Raw genomic sequence first — 24,935 nt, 5'->3', positions numbered from 1 at the left:
CTTGGTGCCCAGCAGGTTTTGGCATGAAGAGCTTAGAAGGGAAAAGAGATTTATGTCAGCTGGGTAACTGCTGGACAGATGGGCAGCTTCCTGTAATAGGTGGGAAATCAACCAAGTGGGATGAGACCAAACCACAGGAATACAAGCATTGGGTGATGGTGACCCTTTGGCCCCCCATTCCTTCCTGCAAATGCGTTAGTCCCATGGAGAAAGTCACTTGATGGGGCTATCCCCTTCAGAGATACCTCATAGCCTCCCCTCCCCCTACAAAATACAGACCCTGTAAGCCAGCCTTCCTCAACCTGGGGCGCTCCAGATGTGTTGGACTACAACTCCCAGAATGCCCCAGCCTCTGGCTGGGGCATTCTGGGAGATGCAGTCCAACACATCTGGAGCGCCCCAGGTTGAGGAAGGCTACGTGTAGGCCATGGTGGTTATGCATTTTGAGCTTAACACTATGGTTTAACATGTCGTGTGAACAATTCCTAACCATGGTGGCTACATAACCATGGTTTAAACACACTTGCTAACCGTTTGGTGCAAAAGGGTTAGCGGCCTAACCATGGCTTAGCGTGTCTGAACAAGGAGCACTTTGGTGAGGCTGATTTTGTGTTGCCATCTATCTGACTGGGAACTGCAGAGGTGGACATAACAGCTGTTACCTGTCTTAATTTAGATATATCCTCCTTGTCTATAACTAAGAGCTTTTCCAGTTGGAAAACAGGACTTTTCTTTTCACTAGTCATGTTAGCACTGCTCCAGAGCCAATAACACAATATATAAGAGCAAAGTCAGCCATACAATGGTGGTGAATTCTGTGGGATAGTATGAATTTCATGTGATTTTTATTTTTGAACTTTAAAAAAACCTCCTTTTAGGAGCTAGGACTCTGAGCAAGCTCCTGGCTGAAAAAGGAGAAGACACAAAATGAACTTTTACAGTTGCCCTTGAAGAAGGTAAGTTTATAAAAACAGGTTAAGAATGAGCATTTGGTCCAGCCAATTCTCCATCTATTATCAGTCTGATGTTTCCTCTTGTTTCCACCTTGATTACTAAGCACACACCAATGCAAACTCATCCAATCCCCAAGCAACAGCATGTTATACTTCCACCCTGTTTCCTCTAGGGGCAGGCAATCCCTGACCATTGGCCATGCTGGCTGGGGCTTATGGGAATTGTAGTCCCAAAATTAGGATGGTGCCAACTTGCCCCCCTAATCTCTATTACTAGTGTAAAGTCCATGTTCCCCTGGGCGCTAGTAGTCCGGTTCCTTTTTTGCTTTTTTTGCCCCACAGAAGGGCTCATGTATAATGTAAATATGGCTCATGTATAGTGAACGCACTCCAAAATTTGTCTGCAGCAAGGCTCCACCCCCTCCCTCATGTGACCCAATTGGCCACCTCCATCCCCTTCCTCCTCCCCACTGGTGGCAACAGCTTAACCGCATGGCCCGCCTTTGAGCCACACTGATTGGCCAAGCAGGGCTGTCATCCCACTGGCGGAGGGGCTGCCCTGCCTGTTTGGCGTGGAGCAAATCTGCTATTAAAGTTCAAGCCCTGACCATTTTTCAAACTTTCAAAATTTTCTGCACATTTACACTGCTCGAGTTTCAGTTTAAAAGAAAAATGAGCAAAATCAGTCTGGTACATCTCTAGTAGTAAGCCTTACATTACTGTGTCCTTATAAAAGCTATGGGATGTACGTTGTGCAAATTGAGTTTGGGGGGGGGGCTTGCAAAGTAACCACATGGGGAAAGCTCCATGTGGGAACCAAACAGGGTGAGCAATTTCTCCCCCCCCCCCCGCACTTCTGGTGTACCTTAGGGGTGTTTTATCTATTCCAAAACAAGTTGCATTTCCATGGTTAAAACATGCTCGAACCACAAGGGGGATTGCTCACACAAACAGCTTATCGTGTGGAGTGCCATCTGCCCAAGCAGTCACATTGCAAGCAGTTGTGACACAAAGGTATCTTCTGGTTGTACTAATGACCAAGTTCAGTCCCTCATTGTGCAGATTATTTTGTAAGTGTAAGCTTTGACATAGCAAGCTCCAATTTTCTGAGCTAACGAGGGGCGATAGTTGCATGCACCATCAGCTTAACCAATGGCCACTTTTGCTCTGGAGATTTTTCTGGCTCTTCCCTCTGTTTACAAGGAGTCCGATAAAGCCATTTTTTCAAAGCCAGGTTATCATGCAGGTGACACTTACATAAGCACACATACATTTTCATTCTCTCTTACTTAGCGATCCCTTCTTTCCAGAACATAGGTTTATTCACACCCACCTCCCCTCGCATACATGGAGGCCACAGGTTTACCCTAAAATGACAGGTTTACCCTAAAATGATTGGTTCCTGCCTATTTCTTCACAATCAGTTACCCCAACCACTCAATTTGACCTTTCCCTCTTCCTGGCTCAGATACCAGAAGTTAACTTGGAATAGATAAAAGTGGCCCGAGTCATGTGCTGAAAATCTGGCCCACCTACACACTTGGTCTTCCAGCCATGGGCTTATCTGGCAGCAGCTGGGAATCCACACGCCATTTTGAATTTCCCATAATGGCCCACAGCAGCCAATGTAGCATCACTACAGGCCATTCTGGAAACTTAAAATGGTGGCCAGCTTCCCAGACCCACTTTCTATTGCTAGTTAAGGTGCGTGGGGCATGGGCACCCAACATAGGACATTTTGGTGGGGTGGGGGCTCTAACCTGGCCCTGGCCCCGCTGAAGAGAAATAAGGCATTGGAGGGGAGAAGGTTCAGCATCTCTGTCTACACACGCCTTGTATTGTTAAAGTAGGACAACTGCCACTTCTACTTTTCATATGAATGAACCAGACTCATGAAAAGAAATACGCCATTCATGCTCATATTGAGTTTGGCCCTTCGTGACAAACCCAGGTTTGCTGCTGTGTGACATGTGAGAGAACTTCCGGATCTGAACGCATGCAGAATTCAAGGAGAGTCAACACGTTCAGTATGCAATGAATAGTTGTGTGAATCTAAAAAGTAGCCATTTGTCAGGATTCAGGAAGCTATCACAGACTCACATCTCTCAGTATCGCTCTTACAGCTGCTGCCATCTGCTGTGCACCAACAGGATCGTTCTTATTGAAACAACTTTTACAAAACCAGCTGGGACAGAGAAAATGGTCTGGGTTGATTTTGTCTTTGGATTCTATCCCACTTATTTCTTCCCAAATCCAATTGTAACCATGGCTGTTCAAGCCACCGTTTGCACTTGTCTCGGATGCTTAGATTTCAGATTTTTCTTTATTACATTAGCCATGGATCTCCAGTTGAAAAATAGCCACATGAACCAACCCAAACATGCAAGGTAGGTCAAAAACCAAATAGCGGAATTGTACAAATGGAGCTGATGGGCCACTGTGTGAACAGATGCTGGATTGGATCGACCCTCTAGCCCTGCATTTCCGTGTTCTTAAATCATGGGCTGCATGTTACCTACCCCTGTTATAATAAAACATTACAGAAATATGCTTATAGAGCAGTGGTTCCCAAAGTGGGCGGTACTGCCCCTTTGGGGGCGGTGGGATTGCATAGGGGGGCGCTAAGAGGCAAGGGGGGCAGCAAGGGGGTGCTCAAGGTGGTCTTTTCCGAGAAGCGCCTCTCCAGAAGGTCTTAAAACCCAGGGACATTTTTATGGGAGAAGGTAGTTTGGTCCCAAGCCATATAGGGGAAGAATCCACACATGTATTAATACCGTTTAAGAGAGTCCTTTTAACGGTGAATTGAAATGTTTCAAAAGCACCAAAACGCTAATGAAGAGACATACCCTGCTGGTATGCCCCACCACACCGGCTGCAAAACAGAGGCGTTCACTCTCTTTTCCCACGGCCAGCACAGCCCCTTTTTCATTCTCAGCTCCTCAGCTCAGCTCCTCCACCTGCCCGCTGCTACCACTGCTCAGCCTGGGCGCCCAGACCAGCAGGATCCTGAAGAGCGCAGCCCCTTTAAATGGGAAGCACCCACCCCAGGCTTGCCAAAGGAGGGAGGGAAAAGAGAGCAAATGCCTGTGTTTGCAGCCAGCGTGGCGGGGCACACCAAGCAGGGTATGTCTCTGCATTAGCGTTTTGTTGCTTTTGAACCATTTCAATTCACCTTTAAAAGGACTTTTCTTAAACGGTATTAATACATGTGTGGCTTGAGGAGGGTTGTGTTGGCAGCTGGACAACTTGGGCTGATGGAGCGCCTCTCCCAGCATGACCCTACCCAAACATACTACACTCATCATCTAAGGCCCTCCTCAAAGTGCCTCCTCCTAGCAGAGGTTTGCAAAAAAATGAGTTGTTTTTAAAAAAATTAAGTTAGGGTACTGCTGTGATTGACCTGCTTTTTAAGCACATGCGTTCTCTTGCAGCAGCATTTTTGGCCCCTCCAGGCGCTCCTTGGCACGGGGCTTGCCGCCACCGTTAATCCCTCCCACCTCCCTCCCCAGCCCCATTGGAATCCCAGGGGGCACTGGGCATGAGTTTGTGGAACCTAGGGGGCGGTTACCTGAAAAAGTTTGGGAACCACTGTTATAGAGCAAATAGCTCAATATATGTAATGCAGAAACAAGGCAGGTAATACAGACAGGGACTTTTCACTGGTGGCACCATAGCTGAAGAGTTCTCTCCCCAAAGAGCTCTGTCAAGTTCCTCTTTCCCTATTTTTAGATGGAATATATATATTCAGAAGGCTTTTCATGATGGACAGCTACTGTTTTTATTTTGTCCCTTCAGATTCTTATGCTGACGTATAGTACTTTTCCTTGTTTCTGAGGTTTTTCATTGTTGTTATTCTTTTGATTTTGTAAGCCACTTTGAAAGGATTTTTTTTTAAAAAAAAAAAGTGGAACAGATATGTTTATAGCAATAATAGTAGTAATGATGGTGATGATGATAACCCAGCCAATTTAGGAAGAAAATTACTTCTGTATTCCAAGATGTAGGTATGTATGGCTGTAGATATCAGTCTCTCCTACACTTTGAAATGTTAGATCGCTCAGAGCTGCATCTCTCCCTACGGCTGGCTCCGTCAAGCCATTGAGATTGGGAAGAATGGTTGCAAAGGATACACTGTTCTCCCCCCGAGGACAGCTATACACACTAAGATATTTAGGCACAGTTTTATCTGGGAGACAAGAAGAAAATATACAGAACACTGGGTGGGGAAGCAGGAAGCCCAGACAGATATTTTGGTTCTGGAAGAGGGTGTGGACAGTACACAGGCAGGATGAACTCCACCTCAGGGTCTACAGAGGTCAGGGCTGGCCCAAGACATTTTGCTGCCAGAGGTGAAGAACAAGATGGCACCCTCTCCCATTCCATGTACAAAAGCCAACTGGACTGGCCAATGAACCCGTCTTCAACAACGAAGATGCGACAGCACCCAGGGCTCACTAGATATTAACCTACGGTACTAAGACTCTCATCATGTGTAGAGTGCCTTAAGTTCAGTGATGAACAACCACAGCAAATCTCAGTCCATAAATTTAGGATTAACAGGCAGGGCTTTGACAATCGGTAGGCACAGAATCCAGGCCACTAGGAGTGCCAGTATCGATCTTGCCAGAAATAAGTAAACACGTGAATTCCTTGTTTTCACTTCTTCTACTTTTCAGCTCATTCAGTCCCCAAAGCTCCTGACACATAATACACTGCCTCTTATAAATGCATACAGGTAAAACATATCAAGGCACCATTAGCAACGTAATTCCGCAATATGCTTTTTGACAGGCAGATATGGTGTGTCATCAAGAGTGCATGGAGTGTCACCATTCACATGTCCAGTTCCCCACCCCCATCCCAGGGCAAAATATACTCCAAGCCAACAGAACAAGCAGCCCTGATCAATGGTTTCCGATCTCTGCTATTTAACACTGACTTATATGGTCCACCCTCTACTCCAGACAACTCTCCCTAAACATCTGGCTATAGTGCCTGTTTCTCTCTTATTTGTTCATAATTTTGCGCATATGGGAAAATGGAAGGGGCCCTGGAATATCCATCCTCTCTCCTCTGCGCAGCTGGGCAGTGCAGAGTTAACTTTAGGGAGAGTGAGGAATTTGTTATTTGCTGAGGCACTTCCTCTCAGCTAACAATAATAAAAACCCCAGAAGGAGGGATACACGTGGGATCCGAACAGCAGATAGAGGCCGGGTGACCCAGGCCAGGCCAAGAGGAAGCCTCCTGCATTATCTGCTGTTCCCATTTGGTCTCCTTGGCAAGCTCTCCATCTGCAGCGGCTGCAAAAATCAAGATGTGCTTCCTTCCAAACAAGGCCAACTCTCCCCAAGGTCTGTCTCTGCCATAGCAACCATCTCCTCTGCTCCCTCCCAGCCTCTCCAAATACACATGCAGTGCAACGCAGGAGGGCCAGATGGACACAAGTTCACACACGCTTGCTTTCACACACTCACACAAAGCCATCTCCAAAGCTGCCCATCCATGAAACTGGGGTGGTCCAGCTGGGAACATGTTGGACTCGATGGAGCCACGCTGAAGATGCTACGCTGCTGCATGCACTCATGGGGGACCTGCCCAGTGCCTACCTTGGCAAGCGAGTCCTCTTAATACAGCCCAAAATTTGTTCGAGAAAAATAAGCGCTTGCTCCATATAAAGTTAAAGAGGGGTGTGTGTCTCAATAGTTTAGCTACCGGTGGCCAGTAGGCGCACTTGCGCGTGGCATCAGGCAGAGGTCACAAATATGACGAAACTAGCAGGCAACAAAATAAAACATCAGAAAATAGTTTTGGGGTGCTGAATTTGGGGTTTTTCTAGAGACCAGAAAAGAAAAGCTCGTTACAGCTCAAAGAGTTGTAGCATTCTAGCAAACCAGGTGAGCAAGTTGTTTTATTGGACTGCTGTCATACCCCACCATAGAAATCTTTCAGTGTACGAGCCTTGCATTGTATGATCCTATACATGTCTACTCAGATATCTTATTGAGTTAAGAACATAAGAAGAGCCCTGCTGGATCAGACCGAGGGTCCATCTAGTCCAGCACTCTGTTCACACAGTGGCCAACCAGCTGTTGACCAGGGAACCATAAGCAGGACATGGTGCAACAGCACCCTCCCACCCATGTTCCCCAACAACTAGTGTATACAGGCTTACTCCTGGGTAAGTATATATAGCAGGGGAGGGCAATCCTGCCCATACAGTATAGGACTGCTGCTGTAAACGTATTAACCTCTTAAGTATACATTTTCCTACTCCTCCGAAAGCTAATTTCCACATATCACTTAGCTCCTTTGGACAAGCACAGCGTGCTATCCCAAGTCCTGGAAATGTGGTGCATGCTAGGAAAGTTGCGAAGTTCGGTTCCCAAGGCAGCATAGTGTCATCCACAAAAGGGACAAGGGATAGATATGTCCCAATAAAAATCAACATATACCAACAAATTCTACATATGAGTTAAAGAAGAAAAAAGAAAGGAACAGGTACGGTGTCTTTTAAATAGGTACTGTACTTGCATGCACCATGGTGCAGGCTAAAAAATGGAACAGCTTTGAAAAATAGAACAGGCCCGAACCAAAACAATGTCTAGTAAGCAAATGAGCAAATGTCACCTATAAATTAATAAAATGGCCCTTCGATATGATCTACCACATCAAGCATTCGTTTTGAGGCTCTATCTGGTATTCCAGCCTTCCACAACCTGAGGCTGCAACTCCTGCTTCCACAAAGACTGCAACACCCATCATTCCTAACCAGGTTGAGGAAGGCTGTTCTATTTGTTCCATCACTCCTGCTCTACTTCACCCTGCAGAGGTCTGGATGATCCATTTGTGTAGTCAGCAACCTCCTCCTCTACTCCTTTTTCATTGAGATGCAGTTCTTAATTGAAGACCACCCAACCAGAGTTCTACCGAGAGCCACACACTCACCAATCCCAGGGCTTCAGTCCAGAGGGTGGCAATCCAGTTTAATCCTGAGTTCAGCCAGACCTTGATCTGCTGTCTCGGCTGCCCAGCTGTAACTCTGCCCTGGGCCGAGTGTGTTAACTAAGAATTCCCTTCCTGTGATTAAGCTGGGCAGGCTGAAAGAGTTTCCTTACTCTTGTGACCTGCCTCTCACTTGATGCTCCACCTCCCACAAAGCAGCTTCAGCTTCTACCATGTTAAAATCAAAGGGACATTTCCTGTCAGCGCTGTGCCTGCTGTAGGCCACACTTTTAAAATCTCTTTTCTTTAAACAATTTATTTATTTATTTATTTATTTATTACATTTTTATACCGCCCAATAGCCGAAGCTCTCTGGGCGGTTCACAAAAATTAAAACCACAGTAAAACACCCAACAGGTTAAAACACAATTATGAAATACAATATAAAAAGTGCAACCAGGATAAAACCACACAGCAAAGTTGATATAAGATTAAAATACAGAGTTAAAACAGTAAAATTTAAATTTAAGTTAAAATTAAGTGTTAAAATACTGAGTGAATAAAAAGGTCTTCAGCTGGCGACGAAAGCAGTACAGTGTAGGCGCCAGGCGGACCTCTCTGGGTGAAATTCCCTCTTCATCACAACACTTAAAACTGCAGGAGCCCTGCCCTCTTTTGTATCTGGTCAAGAGGGCAGGGCTCCTGCAGCTGTAACTGTTGTGCTGTAGAGGGAATTTGACCAGGTGCTGCACGCATACAAATGACACCTGATGAAATTCCTTTTTCTGTTCAACTGTTAAGAGATAGGAGCCCTGTCCTCCTATTCATATGGTCACCCTACAGAAATCTAACATTTGGAAGCCCTAATAAAGATGCTAAACTCTGAAGAATGTCAACTGAAGTTGAGTGAAAAACTCACAGAAGACATTTTGCTCAGAAAAGTTCTGAGTCCCCCCACCCCGTTATAAACCAAAGGCTACTTTGCGAAATTTTCTCCTAATTTTCTTTACCGTTCTTTGGGCGGTGACTGCCTCCCTGCCCCACACCCCCACAATGCCCCAGAATGATACTAGGTATGGGCCATTTTGGAGGGTGCAAAATGGCAGCTAGGCTGCCAATGCTGTTGCCACTTGCAGAGGCAATGAAACACACACACACACACACCTCAAAAACCCACACCTTCAGTAGAAAAAAGCTTTACTATAACCCATGTCAATAGTGAGCCCTATCTTTGAGAACCTGTTGGGAGAATTTCTCTTTCCCATGGAGAAATTGGGTGAAATTGTCTCCCCAATTTCTCTGCCCACAAGTGGGGTGGAGAATTCAGAGAGTCCATTTGCACACAGCTTTGAACTTTACAGAAGAACCTAGAAGTATTAAGGCTTTCTTTCTTTCTTTCTTTCTTTCTTTCTTTCTTTCGCTTTCTGCACTCCCAAATTTTTTTTTTAAAAAAATATAAACTGAAGGCAAGATGGATTAAAGTGTCTTCAGGTACAGTTTCTAAATCACAAAATCACAAACGTTAAAAGCAACAAGTAGAAAATGTATTGTGTACTGAGCTCTTGAAATATATGTTTATTTATATTTGATTGACTATTTAAATTTAAAGCTCGCCCTTCACCTTAGGGTCCCAGGGCAGGGCATGTACATTTCGATAAAACAATATAAAGCAACTTAAAACCACTATCAAAAACTCAATCCTCGGCAGGATCTACACTACTGCTTATAACGGTTTATAATGGTTATGACAACTGTTCAGGCCCAGGACACATTACTTACACCATTTTCATAACATTTTTAAAGTGCTATATCCTGCTTGGTGTAGATTGGGCTCCTCATCTCCTTAGCAGCCCAGGGCAGATCTGCACTACTGCTTTATAACGGTATTGACAACTGTTGAGGCCCAGGACACATTCCATATACCGTTTTCAAAGTGTCATATCCCGCTTGGTGTAGATCTGGCCCTGGTATTTTTTCAAGCCTTTTTATAGCAAACCCGAAGAATGGGCTTGTCTGCTCATTTTCCCCCTGATCCGCTGTCAAACATGTTTTATTCCTCCATCCAAACTATGCTTGAAAATTAAATTATGCCTGAACTAAGAAAGTCTTCTATCTTCAGAGCTTTCTGTACGCAGAAACATCAAGCGCTGAAGGTGTAAGGGAAACGGGAAGGACTTTTTCCTGTTCAGGAAACAATAGAGCCATTTCCGTTCCAACCCCTAAGATGCAGCTATGACAGCTGGGCTGGCTATCACCAGCAACCTATCCAGAGGCGTGAACATCCCCAATGACAACACACAGCTATTGCGAGAGAAAAGAGCTGTTCGCACAACACGGTAACCCACACTCAGTTGGTGCGTGTGGACTGTTGTTGAACCGCGGGTTGTTTCTTGAGCTGTGGGTTAGCGTGTTGTCTGAATCCAGGACATTTTCTGCAGGGTGGCTTGTTAACTATGATTTCCCTTACACCTTCAGCGCTTCTAAAAAAAACCTTAAACAACCCAAAATCAAACCTCTTTCTCTCCTTCCCTCGCTCACGCAAAGACACACCCCTCCCTTCTTCCTCCTTCACCCCAAGTTTATCAGTTAGCGGCAGGGGAAAGGGGTCTCTTTTCACAAGATGGCCAGGCATGCTACAAAGCGAAGCTCAGGAAGAGAGGCATTCTGGGAAAAAGAAGTGGCCGGGCAGCTGGAGCTGCTGCCAGTGTTTTACTACAGAGCGAGGTGACCTGATAAAACGTGAATAAAAATAAAACAACACACACACGCCAGCGGGTCTCTGTGGGTTCTGCATTGGGGGAACACTGGACTGAAGCACAACTAAACCCTCTGGAAATCGCTACTTCTTTGGAAACACTGTACCGCCACATCAGACCCAGAAGTTGCCTAGTCAAAACTAGAATCCTGCTTCCATTAGGAAGTAAGGCAGGAAACACCATCTGGGAAAAGGTTGTCATCATAATTTCCACTCAACTGTCCAGATTACTGAATTGAGTTTTCTTTTGGGGGATTTGTCATTATATATTTTGATGCCCCCAGGTGGTAAATGTGCTTATTGCATCTTAAAACTTTGTGCAAATCATAAAACTTTGTGCTAATTGTCAGCCGAACCCTGGGGTGCTTCTAGAAGAGGCTTTCCTCCAGCGTTGCCCTGCCTCATTTACATAATTTTATGGTGGTCCAGACAACATTAACTTCCACTTCTAAACCCCCTGTGCTTTTCCACCACTTCTTATTGCAGAAATTCTGTTAAGGAAGACAAGGCAGGCCAGCTGCACAGCGCCTTCAGGGTGCTGCCGCCAGGAGCACTCAGTCTGGAGGTGCCGTCAATGTAGCTTGGTCACCACTTTGCTGCTCTCCAGGTTGCCCAGATATCATCAGATGCTTTCAAGCTATTTGGAGCGCGGAAATTACCGGTGGTTCCAGGGCAAGGCTAGCACACCCGACAGTAAAATTCCTAAATCAGGCAGATTTGAATGTTGCCCTGGAATTCACAGCCTCAGCATTCAATGCTTGTGTCTCCAGCAGCTCTGGTGATCCTATCAGGATGCCCATCAGCTTCCAGACTTGGAGGCTGCCGGGCATCCTACGTAGAGGAGGATGGTCCAACTCTGTATGTTTGCTAGACGGGCTTTTGCCCATCTAGCTGGGGTTCTGTGGAGCAAGAGAGAAAGAGGCTTTAAGAAGCTTAAATCAGAGATGAATTGTCCTGTTGTCTTCTCCAGGATTCTTTATAAGCTGGCCTCCAGTTCCCTCCCCTCCCATGGGAACGCCCCCTTTCCCTCCTTTCTGAGCTCACCTTTGCAGCTTCAGACAGCTGGTGCTGTTCCCTCTATGCATGCAATAAGGGGGAGGGGGTGGGGAGCTCAGACTCTTGGGTCCAAGCGCTGTCTCCAACCTTGGATCTAGGAATCTGAACTATCCTATATCCCCGCCCCCCAGTGCTGTGTAGGGGCCATAGGATTGCTCTCTTAATTACTTTAAATGGGAAATTACCAATCAATTTGGATGGCTTCAAAAGGGGATTGGGCAAATTCCTGGAGAAGACGATCAATGGTTACAAGTCCTAATGGCCATGTACTACCTCCAGTATCCGAGGCAGTAAGCCTATGTGCACAAGTTGCTGGGGAACATGGGCAGGAGGGTGCTGTTGCACCCGTGTCCTGCTTTGTTGGTCCCTGGCTGGCAACTGGTTGGCCACTGTGTGGACAGAGTGCTGGACTAGATGGACCCTCGGTCTGATCCAGCAGGGCTTTTCTGATGTTCTTAATTTGGTCTTAAACTACAGATGAATTGCCCGGTCCTCTTCTCCAGATAATTAATAAAGGCTGAGATTGAAGGGAAAACAAAAAAAATGTAGCTACAGTCGGGAACCGAGAAATGTCAGTGGGGAACGGAGCAGGTATGAGTAGAGAGAGAGGCAAAGTACTGGCAAAGGAGGTATGCCTTGTTCAAAACATTACTGGCTTTGAAACAATCCTTGGCTCACTTCCTTGTGTCCCCAGAAATGTCTGCTGCATGCCTGCCTTCCCTCCTCCGCCTGGGTGCTGTTGTGGTGGGGCATCTGCTGGGACTGACTTCCCCATAGATCTTTGGCATAGTTGTACATCTCTGCCTGTCTCTCTGCCCGCCTGGTGCCTGGGAGCTGTACTACATGATGGGCTTAGTGGTTCAACCCCACAAGCCTCCTGCATGCTTGCTCCCAGTGCTGCCTGTCCTCCTCTGTGCCTGCATTGCAGGGATGGTTTGTGTGTGTCTTGCTTTGACTCAGGAGATAAGTCCTTCCTGCGCTCACTTAGACTTTTTGAAGTTCCAAATAAATTTTTCAAGTGTGGAAGAAGATTCATATTTAGGTTTATCTACTCCCCAATTCATGGCATGTTGGGATTTCCTTTGAAATGGCCATGAATAAAGCCCATTGAGCTGTCTGCAGCTTTAAAAATCCCTGAGATACTGGGGTGTCAGATTTTCAAAAATCCCCCAATAATCAGGGGAGGCTTGGATTTGCTTGAGGCTTGGCATGCATGTATATACATGGATCAGGTGTCACGGTGCCTAATTTGATGTTTCTATTGTGAAAATTGACGGAGTTCTAGCATGGGACTTGAATTGGGGTGAGTTAAAAGGGAAAACCCCCGCCAAAAATCAGGGGATGATGGGATTTGCTTGAAACTTGCAATGAATGTGGATCTAGATGGCATCTGTGAGGGTGCCCGCTTCAAAGTTTTTATCTGTAAAAATGTCGGAGTAAATCCCATTTCTGAAAATGGGGTGTCCGATTTTCAAAAAATCCCCCCAAAATCAGGGGATGGTTGGATTTCCTTGAGGCTTGGCATGCATGTGTATACATGGATAATCTATCATGGTGCTGAGTTTGAGGTTTCTAACTTTAACAGAAAAAAAGTTGTAGGCGTTTTTGGATTTCAATGCAAGTCTATGGGAGGGGGGAAAGCGGAGTTCCGATGTGGATCTGGAGCTCCGCAGCAAAGCGGAGCGCACCATAGGCGGATTGGAGTGGAGCGGACCCGATCCTGAAGCTGCGAATCTGGAAGAGAAGCGGATCGGGGGGGGGTCCGTGCACACCCCTAATAAAGAAGAGCAAATATTTCCTAACAGAGGGAGATTTATTAACAGTGTGAGAAAATAGCCCCAGCCTAGTGCTCTTGCCATTGGAGCCATGCAGCTTTTGCAGTGTTTTTTGATAGCACCGGCTTCACCTCTGGGGCTGTTACTGATGTCCAGGCCCTTCACCAAGGAATCGTTTCTCCCTTCCAGCTCACAAAAGCCCCGTTGTGCTCGTCGCGAAATCTGGACAGCACGCTGAGGATCCCTCGCACGCTCTCATCTACGGTCAGGTCAGCCTGTAACGCACAAGCAGGAAGAGAGGGTGGATTTTTCTCATGCAAGCTGGGCATTGCATTTTTATTCATTAAAACATGTAAAGCCCACTGTCTGACTTGGAACTCAGGCAGCGGAGGCTGGTGGCTCCGATGTCTGTGGGTGGTGAATCCGCTCCTGGTTTCAGGCAGAACTCTAAAGAAGCACCTTGGATAGATCCTTTAGGGTTCTGACGGAAAGCCAGAGAATTTGAAACTCAGGGAATTTGGACCGCAACTTAGAAATGGTTCCCCACCTCAGTGTAGAGGGCTGCCTCCCAGATGGAAAAATAGCTCTCCCCCAAAATAGCATGGATCCCCTAGCTCCTGGGGGTTCCCATGAACATTTATTGCTTAGGTTATTTGTTCTGCAGAAGTGTCTCCCAAAAATAACACACACCTGCTGGGTGCCCATGTCTGTCTTCACCCACCCTGGATGAACCGCAGCGCACAAAATCCCGTTGTCTTTGTAACCCAAAGACTGGCACTTTGTCAGCATGTTGAGGGCAGCCTGCAAGATGGGGAGAGAGGGAGAGAAGGGTTAGGAAGTACAATAACAAAGAAGAGCAGAGCTAAGGGTCAGCTGCCCCTTGGAACACAGGCAATTTTCACACATTATAAAGAGGGAAATCTGGCTTTGCCATCCAGGGCACACTTGATGGGAACTAGAGCAGATCCTGATTGAGGATGACCAGGGGTCTGGAAACAAAGCCCTATGAGGAGAGACTGAAAGAACTGAGCATGTTTGGCCTGGAGAAGAGACGATGGAGGGGAGACATGAAAGCACTCTTCAAAGACTCGAAAGGTGGTCACACAGAGGAAGGCCAGGATCTCTTCTCCATCATCCCAGAGTGCAGGGCACAGAATAACAGATTCAAGTGACAGGATGCCAGATTCTGGCTGGACATCAGGAAAAACTTCCTGACTGTTAGAGCAGTACGATAATGGAACCAATGACCTAGGGAGGCCGTGGGCTCTCCCACACTAGAGGCATTCAAGATGTAGCTGGACAGCCATCTGTCAGGGATGCTTTAAGATAGATTCCTGCATTGAGCAGGGGGATGGACTTGATGGCCTTATAGGCCCCTTCCAACACTACTATTCTGATTCCTTGCTCCTTGACTATTATGACCTGTATTTGCAAATGCATCTTTGTTAAATTGACACCTAACACACACACACCCAAAAAACCCAACTATCTGTGAAGCAGCCTAGTGTTTTCCCATCATTTAGGAAAGGAAAACCATGATGTGATCTCCATCCATTACAGTAGAGACTTGCCAGGACAGGGAGCGTAACCAGTAACAAGGCCGTTGCCACACTTCTTGGGTAAGAAATGGCACCTACCTTGCTGCAGCGGTAGGAGATGACAGGCTTCTCATAGTTTTGGGGGACTAACTCGATAGAGCTCAAGGAAGAGGAGATGTTGATAATGGCTGCCTTGCTGCAGCTGAGTCCTTTTAGTGTGCTTTCCTGGGCTGCCCTCCTTAACAGAGGCAGGAAAGCCTGGAATAGGGGCAGGGGGAAAGGGAAAGAGAGAGAGAGAGAGAGAAAGTCAAATGAGCAACCTGGGAACTGTCACAGAATCCACTTGACTTCAATTTGCACAATCCTAATTCACTCAACGTGTCTTCTCATGTAACAATCTGCCCTGAAATATTATTTTCAGTTGTGTTTTCATTCTTCCCTGCAGTTCAAGGCAATATGGACAGTTCCATCCACATTTTGTCCTATTCTTCTTTCCATGTGACATAACTTTAGTAAATGGCCCAAGGTCATTCACTTCACAGCCGAATGAGGATTCGAACCTGGGTCTCCTCCGTCCGAGTCCAACACTCTAAACACTATTCCACACTGAGTCCAGACCAAAGGCAGGCAGACTTCAGGCTTGTGGGATCTATTTGGGTTTTTCACTAGAATGCTGAGGTCCACTAACCAGCGAAAGGCCTATAATGGTGACACAGGCGGTGGAATCTATTACCTATTGCTCCTCACGCACTAGCATATTTACAAATCTACTTCTGAGTTACCAGAGGTCAGGAATTCTAACACCACTCTCTAAAACCGCCCAAGAGAGCTGAATGAAGAGCCGGCCAAAAGCACATAGGTGGTACTCCCATTTTACAAACGAAGCACATGGAGGCTGAGAGATAATCAATTAACACAAGGCCAGCCAAGAAAGAGATTTCTCCCTGCTTAAATTTTACATGCTCTCACTGAAGCATTGAGAATTGGAAGCCCACGGAAATCAGCGGTAACTCGCCCAGATATCTAGAAGTGGGTAGTGTGGCGTTACACCCCACAAGTCAATTCCAAATGTATGCCTGCAGTTTGTAAGTCTGTGGTTTTTAGAATGTTGGCCTGAGTGGGCAGAGTTAGAATGTCTTGGGAGTGGGGAGGACGGAGGGGATTGAGGGTTTTTTCCAGGGAGACTTGTTAGGTACTCTTAGAGTCTGTAGTGCTCTCTGTGTTTATGGTACTTAAGTTCTGGGAAATTTGAGAGTCAGTGTAGTGAGTGGTGTCTTTAGAGTGTGGTGTGCACGTAGTGGATGTATATTAATCAATACTGAGAGTAAAGAAAGTTCAAGAGTGATTGTGTGAGAAAAAGGAAAGCGCGTAAATGAATGAGTGACAGGATTGTATGAAAGATTTCAAAAAGGTTTTTAAATGTTATTTGAAACAAAGCTTATGAACTTTTAAAATTAAATTTTGATTGTTTTGTTTTTAAAACTACCACAAAAATCCCACGTGTCTGTTTGGCATTTATCATCTTAAATTTACACAGTTAACACCCACTCTGACAATCATTCACCTCAGCAGATATAACTCACAGCGCATTATTATATATATATTAATATCCATTCTCCAATTTTAACCCCTTTCTCCACATAGTTTGGAGGAAGGTGGTTTTTATCCCTTGCCTCAGGCGTATCAAGCCGTGGTGCTTGGCTTGAGCAGGGAGTAGCCTCGGCCAGGTCTGTTGTTCAGAGCCTGTGTCGCCCCATAATAAGTGGTGGCAGACGTGAGGTCTGGTGTTCAGAGCCTGTGTCGTGGCAGGTAGCAATCTACTTTCTGCCCATACCTGATCTAGAGGATAAAAGTGCCAGATTGGGCAGGACTGTGCTCTCTGAAATTCTCTCCACTTACCATCAGTCCTGTAAGCCTTAAAAACAACAATTAAGGCAATCCAAGTTCCAAGAGAAGTTCTAATCTAGACAGCCGCAACAGAAAACATAATTCCATAACTCCATTCCCAGCACCCATTCCTCTCTCCTAAGTGAAATCCTCTATAAAACACACACATTTGCAGACAGAATAAAGTATCCTATATCTCATAAGTGTGCTCAGTTTGCATGCTGTGTGGCAACTGTCGAATTTGGAAAAGGGCGACACAGTGCTGCCAGACCAGGTTCTGCTTGCAGAGGGAACCTCAGAAGCTGCCTTATACCGAGTCAGACCAGTGGTCCATCCAGCCCAGTACTGTCGACACTGACTGGCAGCAACGGCCCTCCAGAGTTTCAGGCACGGTTCTTTCTTTGCCCTATCTGGAGAAGCCAGGGATCGAACTTGAGGCTGTCTGTCTGCAGTTCTCCAAGTACCTTTTATCACTGTTGTCCCCATCACGTTGGGCATTTGAGGATTGTTCACCATTAGGCTGTGGATCCAGTATGTCAACTGTGGATCCCACTGAGATTTGGAGCAAGAGTGCATGTTATAACATTCGGAAACCAGAGAGAGAACTTTTCACTCTCCCAGGACGCTCCAGGGCTGACCTCAATGTTGCCGTTCTTCAGCAAAGGGACTTTAATCCAAAGGTTGCATCTAAAGGTTCCCTTCTTCCAGAGGAAGGGAATATTTGGATGCAACCCACTGATTTTTTCCTGATTAACAACTTCTTCTATTCTATATGGAATCAGTTACCTAGGGAGGTTGTGGGCTCTCCCACACTAGAGGCCTTCAAGAGGCAGCTGGACAAGCATCTGTCAGGGATGCTTTAGGATGGATTCCTGCATTGAGCAGGGGGTTGGACTCGATGGCCTTGTAGGCCCCTTCCAACTCTGCGATTCTCTTCTTCTTCTTCTTCTTCTTCTTCTTCTTCTTCTTCTTCTTCTTCTTCTCCTTCTCCTTCTCCTTCTCATTTATATACCGCCCCACAGCCGAAGCTCTCTGGGCGGTTTACAAAAGTTTTAAACAGTGAATATTAAAAAGAAATATACAAAATTTAAAACCATAAAAAGCATAAAATACAAACAAAAACAGACAATATCCATTTAAAACAACTCTTACAGAATTGCATCACCTTGGTCTCTGCCCACCCAAGAGCAAGGAAGAAGAGGAAGATAGACACCAGGAAGAAGATAGACACCAGCGAGGTTTTTGAAAACTTGGCTCTGCCTTCCCGGCTTGAGGGGGTGGGTTGAGGGTGGATGGGTTTAAAGACAGGCCAACAAGGTGGTGCAATATTGTCCTAAGGTAGAATTTCTTCACTTAAGGAAGCCTAAGGGCTCTCCGCCGCCACCATTTTGAATTCCCCCTCCACTCCCTCCACTTAGGGATGCAATCATGTTTCAATAGAAAAGTCCTACAATGCCCAGCATTCTCTGGCCAGCACAGCTGGGCATTGCAGGACTTCCCCCCCCCCCGTCGAAACATGCACAGGATCACCCCCTTAGCAATGTTAGGATGATTGGGCTACTGCTGTTGCGAACTTTATGTATGTTTGAGTTCTAATTGAATTGTCTCAGACCATGAAACATGTACCTTTTACTCAGGGCCAGATTAAGGCCAGGTGATGCCCTAAGCCCAGCCCAATAATGGTGCCCCCTTGGCCCTTCCAAAACACTGAAATTCATGCAGAAAATGTTGGTAAGCCAGTCAAACATACTGAACTGTAGGTATATGTTCAGACAAAGATTATCAGAAAGTTATCTCAGATGTCAGATGACGTCATGGGACACATAGAGCCTAAAGCTGGTTGAATTGGTGTAATAAAATAAAGCACAAATAATAAAAAATTGCTGCTCTTAGAGTATGCCACTAGGCCCTTTCTATGAATCTGGAATTCCCTAAAATTAGATGGCTACCTCTATGGTACAGGTACTCTGTGGTGCCGCCTTCTCTTGGTGCCCTAAGCACATGCTTATATTGCTTAAAGGTTAATCCAGGGCTGATTTTACAGTTAACAACCATCTGAGCCAATGGTCACACACATACACATCTGACAAAACGAATCGTGTGACGATTCTGCACTCCATCCAACCATACCTGGCTCACTAACAACGGCCCAATCACGTTGGTGTTGTACCCGTTCATCATGTCTTCGGCGTCCACCGTTTCTAGCGACACCCCCGTAAAAATCGCAGCATTGTTTATTAACACATTCAGCCCTGTGCCTTTCAGCCGCTCCGCCACGTAAGCGGCCGTCGCCTTAATGGTGGCGTGGTTTGTAGCGTCTGCAAAAGGAGAGGTGGAAGAGATGGCTAGAAGTGAGAAGGATTTTGTGTGTGCATGTATAGCAATTCTGATGGTACTAACTCCTACAAAATGCAGGACGCTGTATAGCCCTCAGCGACAACAGACACAACTTCACTGGGCGCCTTTGTGAAAGATCACACCATCAGAGGATTCAGCACTAGGAACAGAAGTCTAGCGACTGGTGTAGCGGAGCAAGCCCTGGGGTAATTTACTACACCAATATGACTATCGCAGCCTTCCAAATGAGCCCACAAGTTAAAAATATGTTATTAACCTGCTAATGCTAATCATTTTCTATGGTTTTTTTTTACAACCTCAACCTCATTATTTACTTGTTTTTAATCTCACTGTTATTTTAAGGAATTCAAGTCTTTATTCCTTCTTATTCTCACAACAACCCTTTTCAGTAGGTTGAGAAAGTGACTGGTCCAAGATCTACCCACTGAGTACAGGGTAAACAGGATTTTAAAATGGGCCTCTCCAGTCCTAGTCCAATACTGTAGCCACTACACTGCAACACAGAGTTTGCACAATATGTTAAACCACACTCCGTGTAAGAGTGTAGGTTGTTGTTGAATGGTGGGTTTGTGTGTTGTCTGAACCCAGGACATTTCCCATCGGGTAGCTTATTAACATGTAATGTGGCTTATTTTTCTCGAACAACCCATCTTGAGAACCCATAGTTTGTTGTTGGGTTGTTCAGGGTGGTTTAGCAAGCCACACTGCATGGTTAATGAGCCAGCCTGCCGAAAATGTCCTGGATTCAGAAAACACACTAACCCGTGATTCAACAAATAATTCATGGTTCAACAACAACCACTGAGTGTAGGTTAGCTTGTGTAAACAGCCCCAATTCTCTTCCAATTTACAAAAGACATCTTACATGGAGATATTTACTTATTTATTATTACATTTGAATCCCAGATTTTTTTGTGAGGTAGGTTAAACAGAGAGTCGGTGACTTGCCCAAAGCAACTCACTGAGCTTCATGACTGAGTGGGGACTAGAACCTGGATCTCCTGATGACTGTCATGTACCATAGGCAACTGGATGAGTACCTGTTTACAAGCCTGGAGTAGGCTGACGTGTTGTTACACTGGCATCTAATTTAGGGCAGCTGCCATTACGTTACGAGGCATTTCAATTCAGGTACGTAAAATGGACCTGGCAATCATAAACCAGAGGAATAGTGTGGAAAGGGGAACTCCCGACTCCAGTGCCCCAAATGGAAGGAAAAGTGGGATGGTGAGACCAGACTCACCTACATCCTATAAACGGTTATAGGAATTGCATCCCACCCTATTTCAAGTAGGGGTGTGCACGGACCCCCCGCTCCGCCCTGCGGGCCGATCCGAAAATTTCGGATTGGCCCGCTCCGCTCCGCCCATACTCCGCTCCTCTTCGCCGCGGAGCTCCGGCTCCGAATTGGAGCTCCACAGTGGAAGGGAGTGGTGCCAGGTAAGGCTGGGAGAGGAGGGCGGGTGGGGGTTACCGGGCCCTGCCGCCGTCGCCACCTGTGCGGCGACGGCGGCAGAGCCCAGTAAGGGACCAAGGGGGAGGGGGGCCTTACCTGCCTCCGTCTGCGGTCCCTCGGCTTCTTCAATTGAGCCCGCGGTTCAGCCAGGAAGTCTGGGCCGCAAGTGCGGCCTAGACTTCCTGGTTGAACCGCGGGCTCAATTGAAGAAGCCGAGGGACCGCGGACGGAGGCAGGTAAGGGAGAGGAGGGGGGGGTTTACCAGGCCCTGCCGCTGTAGCCGCATGGGCGACAGCGGCAGGGCCCGGTAAACCCCACTTACCTTTCCGGCGGAGCTCCGGATCGAGGTAAAGGATCCGCCTTCACATCGATCCTCTTCGCCACGCTCCGCCGGCCCCCCAATCCTCTTCGCCTCCGCCTTAAGGGGAGGCGAAGCACCCCGCTCTGCTTCTAATTCGCCGGTCCGATTAGAAGCGGAGCACATCCCAAATTTCAAGCACTGATTAACATCCCATTTCTCTTTAACACAGGCCCTTACTTATACCACCTCTACCATCCAAGAATACCATCTGCTCTTTATTGATTTCTATAGCATCAACTTATATATGTGGTGCTTTGCTTTGCAAGATAAAAAAGGACAAGTCTCTGCCCCAAGTGGATTACAATCTATAATTCAACATGGGGAGACAGTAATTTACACTCCAATTTACATGTTACCTTTGTGGTGCACGTGCAGTTTCCCTGTTGTAGCTAACACACACCATCAATTAAGTGGTAAAATAGTTCTTGGATTCTACCACTGCAGTGTGTGTGTGTGTGTGTGTAGGGTGTGTGTGCAAGACTGAATGTGATTCATACAAAGAATAGCAACAGCAACCAACATCTTCCCTGTATGGTAGCAAATGCATTGCTTTAAATTCCAGCTTAGATGCAAAAGAACAGGGCACAATTCTTTAGTTCAAAGAAATCACTAGTCTATTTCACTTGGTTTTGGGGGAGTATCAGGAATGTTGTGGAAGAAAAGGAAAGGAGTGAAAGGCGACGTTCATTAGTGGGCAGTACGGAGCATAAGAGGTCATGAGAGGCCGTACCCAGCTTCACCATCACAAGGTTTGGGTGGCTGGAAGCCAATTTCCTCAATTCCTGAAAAGACAGAGACAAAAGTTAAAGATCTGAGGAATAAACAAAATAAGCAGAATTATCTACCTAGGATGGTGCTGGAGTAAGCAAGCTTTCAGGTTTCACAGAACTCTTCATCACATTTTTTTAAAAAAATCGTATTAACCATGATCCAGCCACAGTTGTTAAGCATTTTAAGTGCCATTCATTTCAGTGGGGGAGATTTAAGAACATGCTTGAGTTTCCCAATAGAATGAATGAGGCTTAAAAGAGTTTAGGCTTTATCTATCACTGTCAATCCTTTAGAACCAGGGCAGTGTTGAAGAGGCAAGTCCAACTGAGCTGCTTGAAAAATAACTGTACAGTAAGCCTGTGTGTACCAGTTGCTGGGGAACATGGGTAGGAAGGTGCTGTTGCACCATATCCCACTTGTTCATCCCTGGCCGATGGCTGGTTGGCCACTGGGTGATCAGAGTGTTGGACTAGATGGACCCTTGGTCTGATCCAGCAGGGCTCTTCTTATGTTCTTAATTGCCAAATTGACTACACTCAGTTCTTCAGGCAACAATTCTTCAGGCAACAATCCATCTGGCTGAAATATTAGTATGGTGATTCCAAGCAGGAATTGAAACAAGCCCAAACATGACAGAACCATCAGTTCAGGCACTGTTGCTAAAAACTGCATGCTAAAAACTGCATCAGGCACTGTTGCTAAAAACTGCATGCTAAATATTAGGAAAATCGGAAAACTGGAGTAACATTCATTTTTACCATGTGTGATTGATCTATATTCTAGGAAAGATGGGGAAAATTATTCAATACAAATTTAGAAAGAATATTATAGACACACAATTTTCTGCAAGTGAAAACAGCACCCACGGCATTGTTAACCAACAATAAAACTGCCTAGAAAGGTTCAGCTATTGGGTAGCATACAAATGAGATAAATAATACCTAAATATAACTGGATGCCTTTATATAAATGACATGATTACTGAATTGAGAGGTCATAAATTCTTTCCTGTGTCAAATGGGCAAAAGGAAATAGCTTATGTTTATTTTAGGAGGACAATATGAGCTTAATTTTTTTATGCCCGAGAGGGACTATATCGATTGCTAGCTGCGCTGGGAAATTTTAGTGAAGTAACACACCTGAGCAATTATTTTCTTTTGGGAGGGGGACGTGGCTAAAGAACATGAACCCCATAATCAACAGGTGAGCATAAGACATAATTAGTCCAGGCTCCAGTCCTTCCATTAGTGGGAGGCTTTTGTTCTGAATTTGTGGTCTTTGGAAAGAGCATGTTCACAACGCAATCTTATGCATGCCTATTCAGAAGTACGTCCCATTGGTTTCGATGGGAGACACTCCCACATAAGCGAGCGCAGGATTAAGTGAGATCTGAACAAACCACTCGGTGCATTATGAAAACCCTTAAGGCCTCAAGGAGATCACTCCTAATTGTACAATCTTTACAGTGTAATCCTATATGCTTTATTTATTACATTTTTGTTCCGGTCCTTCTGCCAAGGAACTGTGGGCAGTAAACACGGCTTTCCTCCTCCCCATTTTATCTTTATAGTTTGGGAATAAAATCAACTGAGGCTGCAACTCTCCATCTCAACACCCAATATATGTTAGGGTATTTTTATTAATTGAAACAGAATGACACAGTGGATTCACCCTTTAAACCTACGTGCTGGAACAAACTTCTTACGCTAGGTTTCAGGATGAGTAGCTTTACTTTTCATATTAGCAGCATATGAACAACTTGTATTCCTTTCATACATACAGTTCTAAATTACATTCTTTTCCTCTGCAAAGAGTCCTTTTTCCTTCTTTCCTTTGTAAACGTCTTTTTATTGAATACCTTCAGGCTGAACTAGCTTGAGGTCTTTGCTCTCGCAGCCACCAACAGATAACAGCTTCCCAAACAAACTCCCATAGCAGCATGTACATTTCACCTCCTATTCACTTCCGCTCACACCTCTGTTTGAGACCCTCCCCTATTTAAATGGTTAACAGGCTGACACTGAATGATTCAGTGTTTCTTGTGCCTTAATTTTAAACACCTGCTTTTAGATTGTTACAATCTTTTGCCTATTCCATTCTTCTTCATTGAATTTATTCTTTGTAAAATTACACATTTTAATACATACAATACAAATACTAACAATATAGACATAAACAGCCAATACAGGCTCCAGGCTTATCTCGGAAATTCCTTTATCCATTATTTCCTTCTTCCAAGCTCCACTGATTAACTGCATCATGCTGTTCATATTTCCTAGTCAGCTTTGCATGTAAGAACATAAGAACTGCCCTGCTGGATCAGACCAAGGGTCCGTATAGTCCAGCGCTCTGTTCACATAGTGGCCAACCAGCCATCGGCCAGGGATAACAAGCAGGACATGGTGCAACAGCAACTGGTGCACACAGGCTTACTGCCTCTGATACTAGAGGTAGCACATAGCCATCAGGACTAGTAGCCATTGATAGCCTTCTCATCCAGGAATTTATCCAACCTCCTTTTAAATTGGTGGCTATCACTACATCTTGTGGTAGTGAATTCCATAATTTAACTATGCGCTGTGTGAAGAAGTCCTTCCTTTTATTTGTCCTGAATCTCCCACCAATCACCTTCATGGGATGACCCCATAGGTTCTAGTATTTTGAGAGTGGGAGAAAAATGTCTCCCTATCGACATTCTCCATGCCATGCACATTTTTGTACATGCACTTATCCCCCACCCCAGCTCTCCAGCCTTTTCTTCTGGTAACTGTGCATGCTTCATTTGATAACTTGCTTCTTTCCAAACTTCAGGAGCCCTTTCACCCCAAAAGGAGGCCGTTATACGACTTTAGGTGATCACAGAAAATCCTACAAATCCTACCAGTTAATTATTTTACTCTGGGAGTAAAAATACAATGCCCAATGAAACAATCGATCCTCCCAGAGTGCAGGACACGGAATAACAGGCTCAAGTTAAAAGACGCCAGATTCCGGCTGGACATCAGGAAAAACTTCCTGACTGTTAGAGTAGTACGATGATGGAATCAGTTACCTAGGGAGGTTGTGGGCTCTCCCACACTAGA

General features: G+C 45.6%; 1 protein-coding gene across 5 annotated transcripts in view; it reads right to left on the bottom strand.

Moving 5' to 3' along the window:
* Positions 1 to 13,523: 13,523 nt before the first annotated feature.
* Positions 13,524 to 24,935, bottom strand: part of LOC134408772 (C-signal-like) — a 26,232-nt gene continuing 14,820 nt past the window's right edge. For all 5 annotated transcript variants that reach the window (XM_063141194.1, XM_063141193.1, XM_063141195.1 and 2 more), the window contains 5 exons: positions 21,812 to 21,863; positions 19,037 to 19,224; positions 15,119 to 15,277; positions 14,172 to 14,282; positions 13,524 to 13,756 (listed from right to left, as the gene is read on the bottom strand). In XM_063141194.1, coding sequence (XP_062997264.1) covers positions 13,643 to 13,756; positions 14,172 to 14,282; positions 15,119 to 15,277; positions 19,037 to 19,224; positions 21,812 to 21,863 — 624 coding nt within the window. In that variant the 3' untranslated portion in view covers positions 13,524 to 13,642. The remainder of the gene's footprint in view (positions 13,757 to 14,171; positions 14,283 to 15,118; positions 15,278 to 19,036; positions 19,225 to 21,811; positions 21,864 to 24,935) is intronic.

Source organism: Elgaria multicarinata, chromosome 14 (genome assembly GCF_023053635.1).
Source record: "Elgaria multicarinata webbii isolate HBS135686 ecotype San Diego chromosome 14, rElgMul1.1.pri, whole genome shotgun sequence".
Classification (NCBI taxonomy): Eukaryota; Metazoa; Chordata; class Lepidosauria; order Squamata; family Anguidae; genus Elgaria; species Elgaria multicarinata.
Note: the sequence above shows the minus strand (reverse complement) of the source record. Positions and strands in the feature narration are given on the sequence as shown.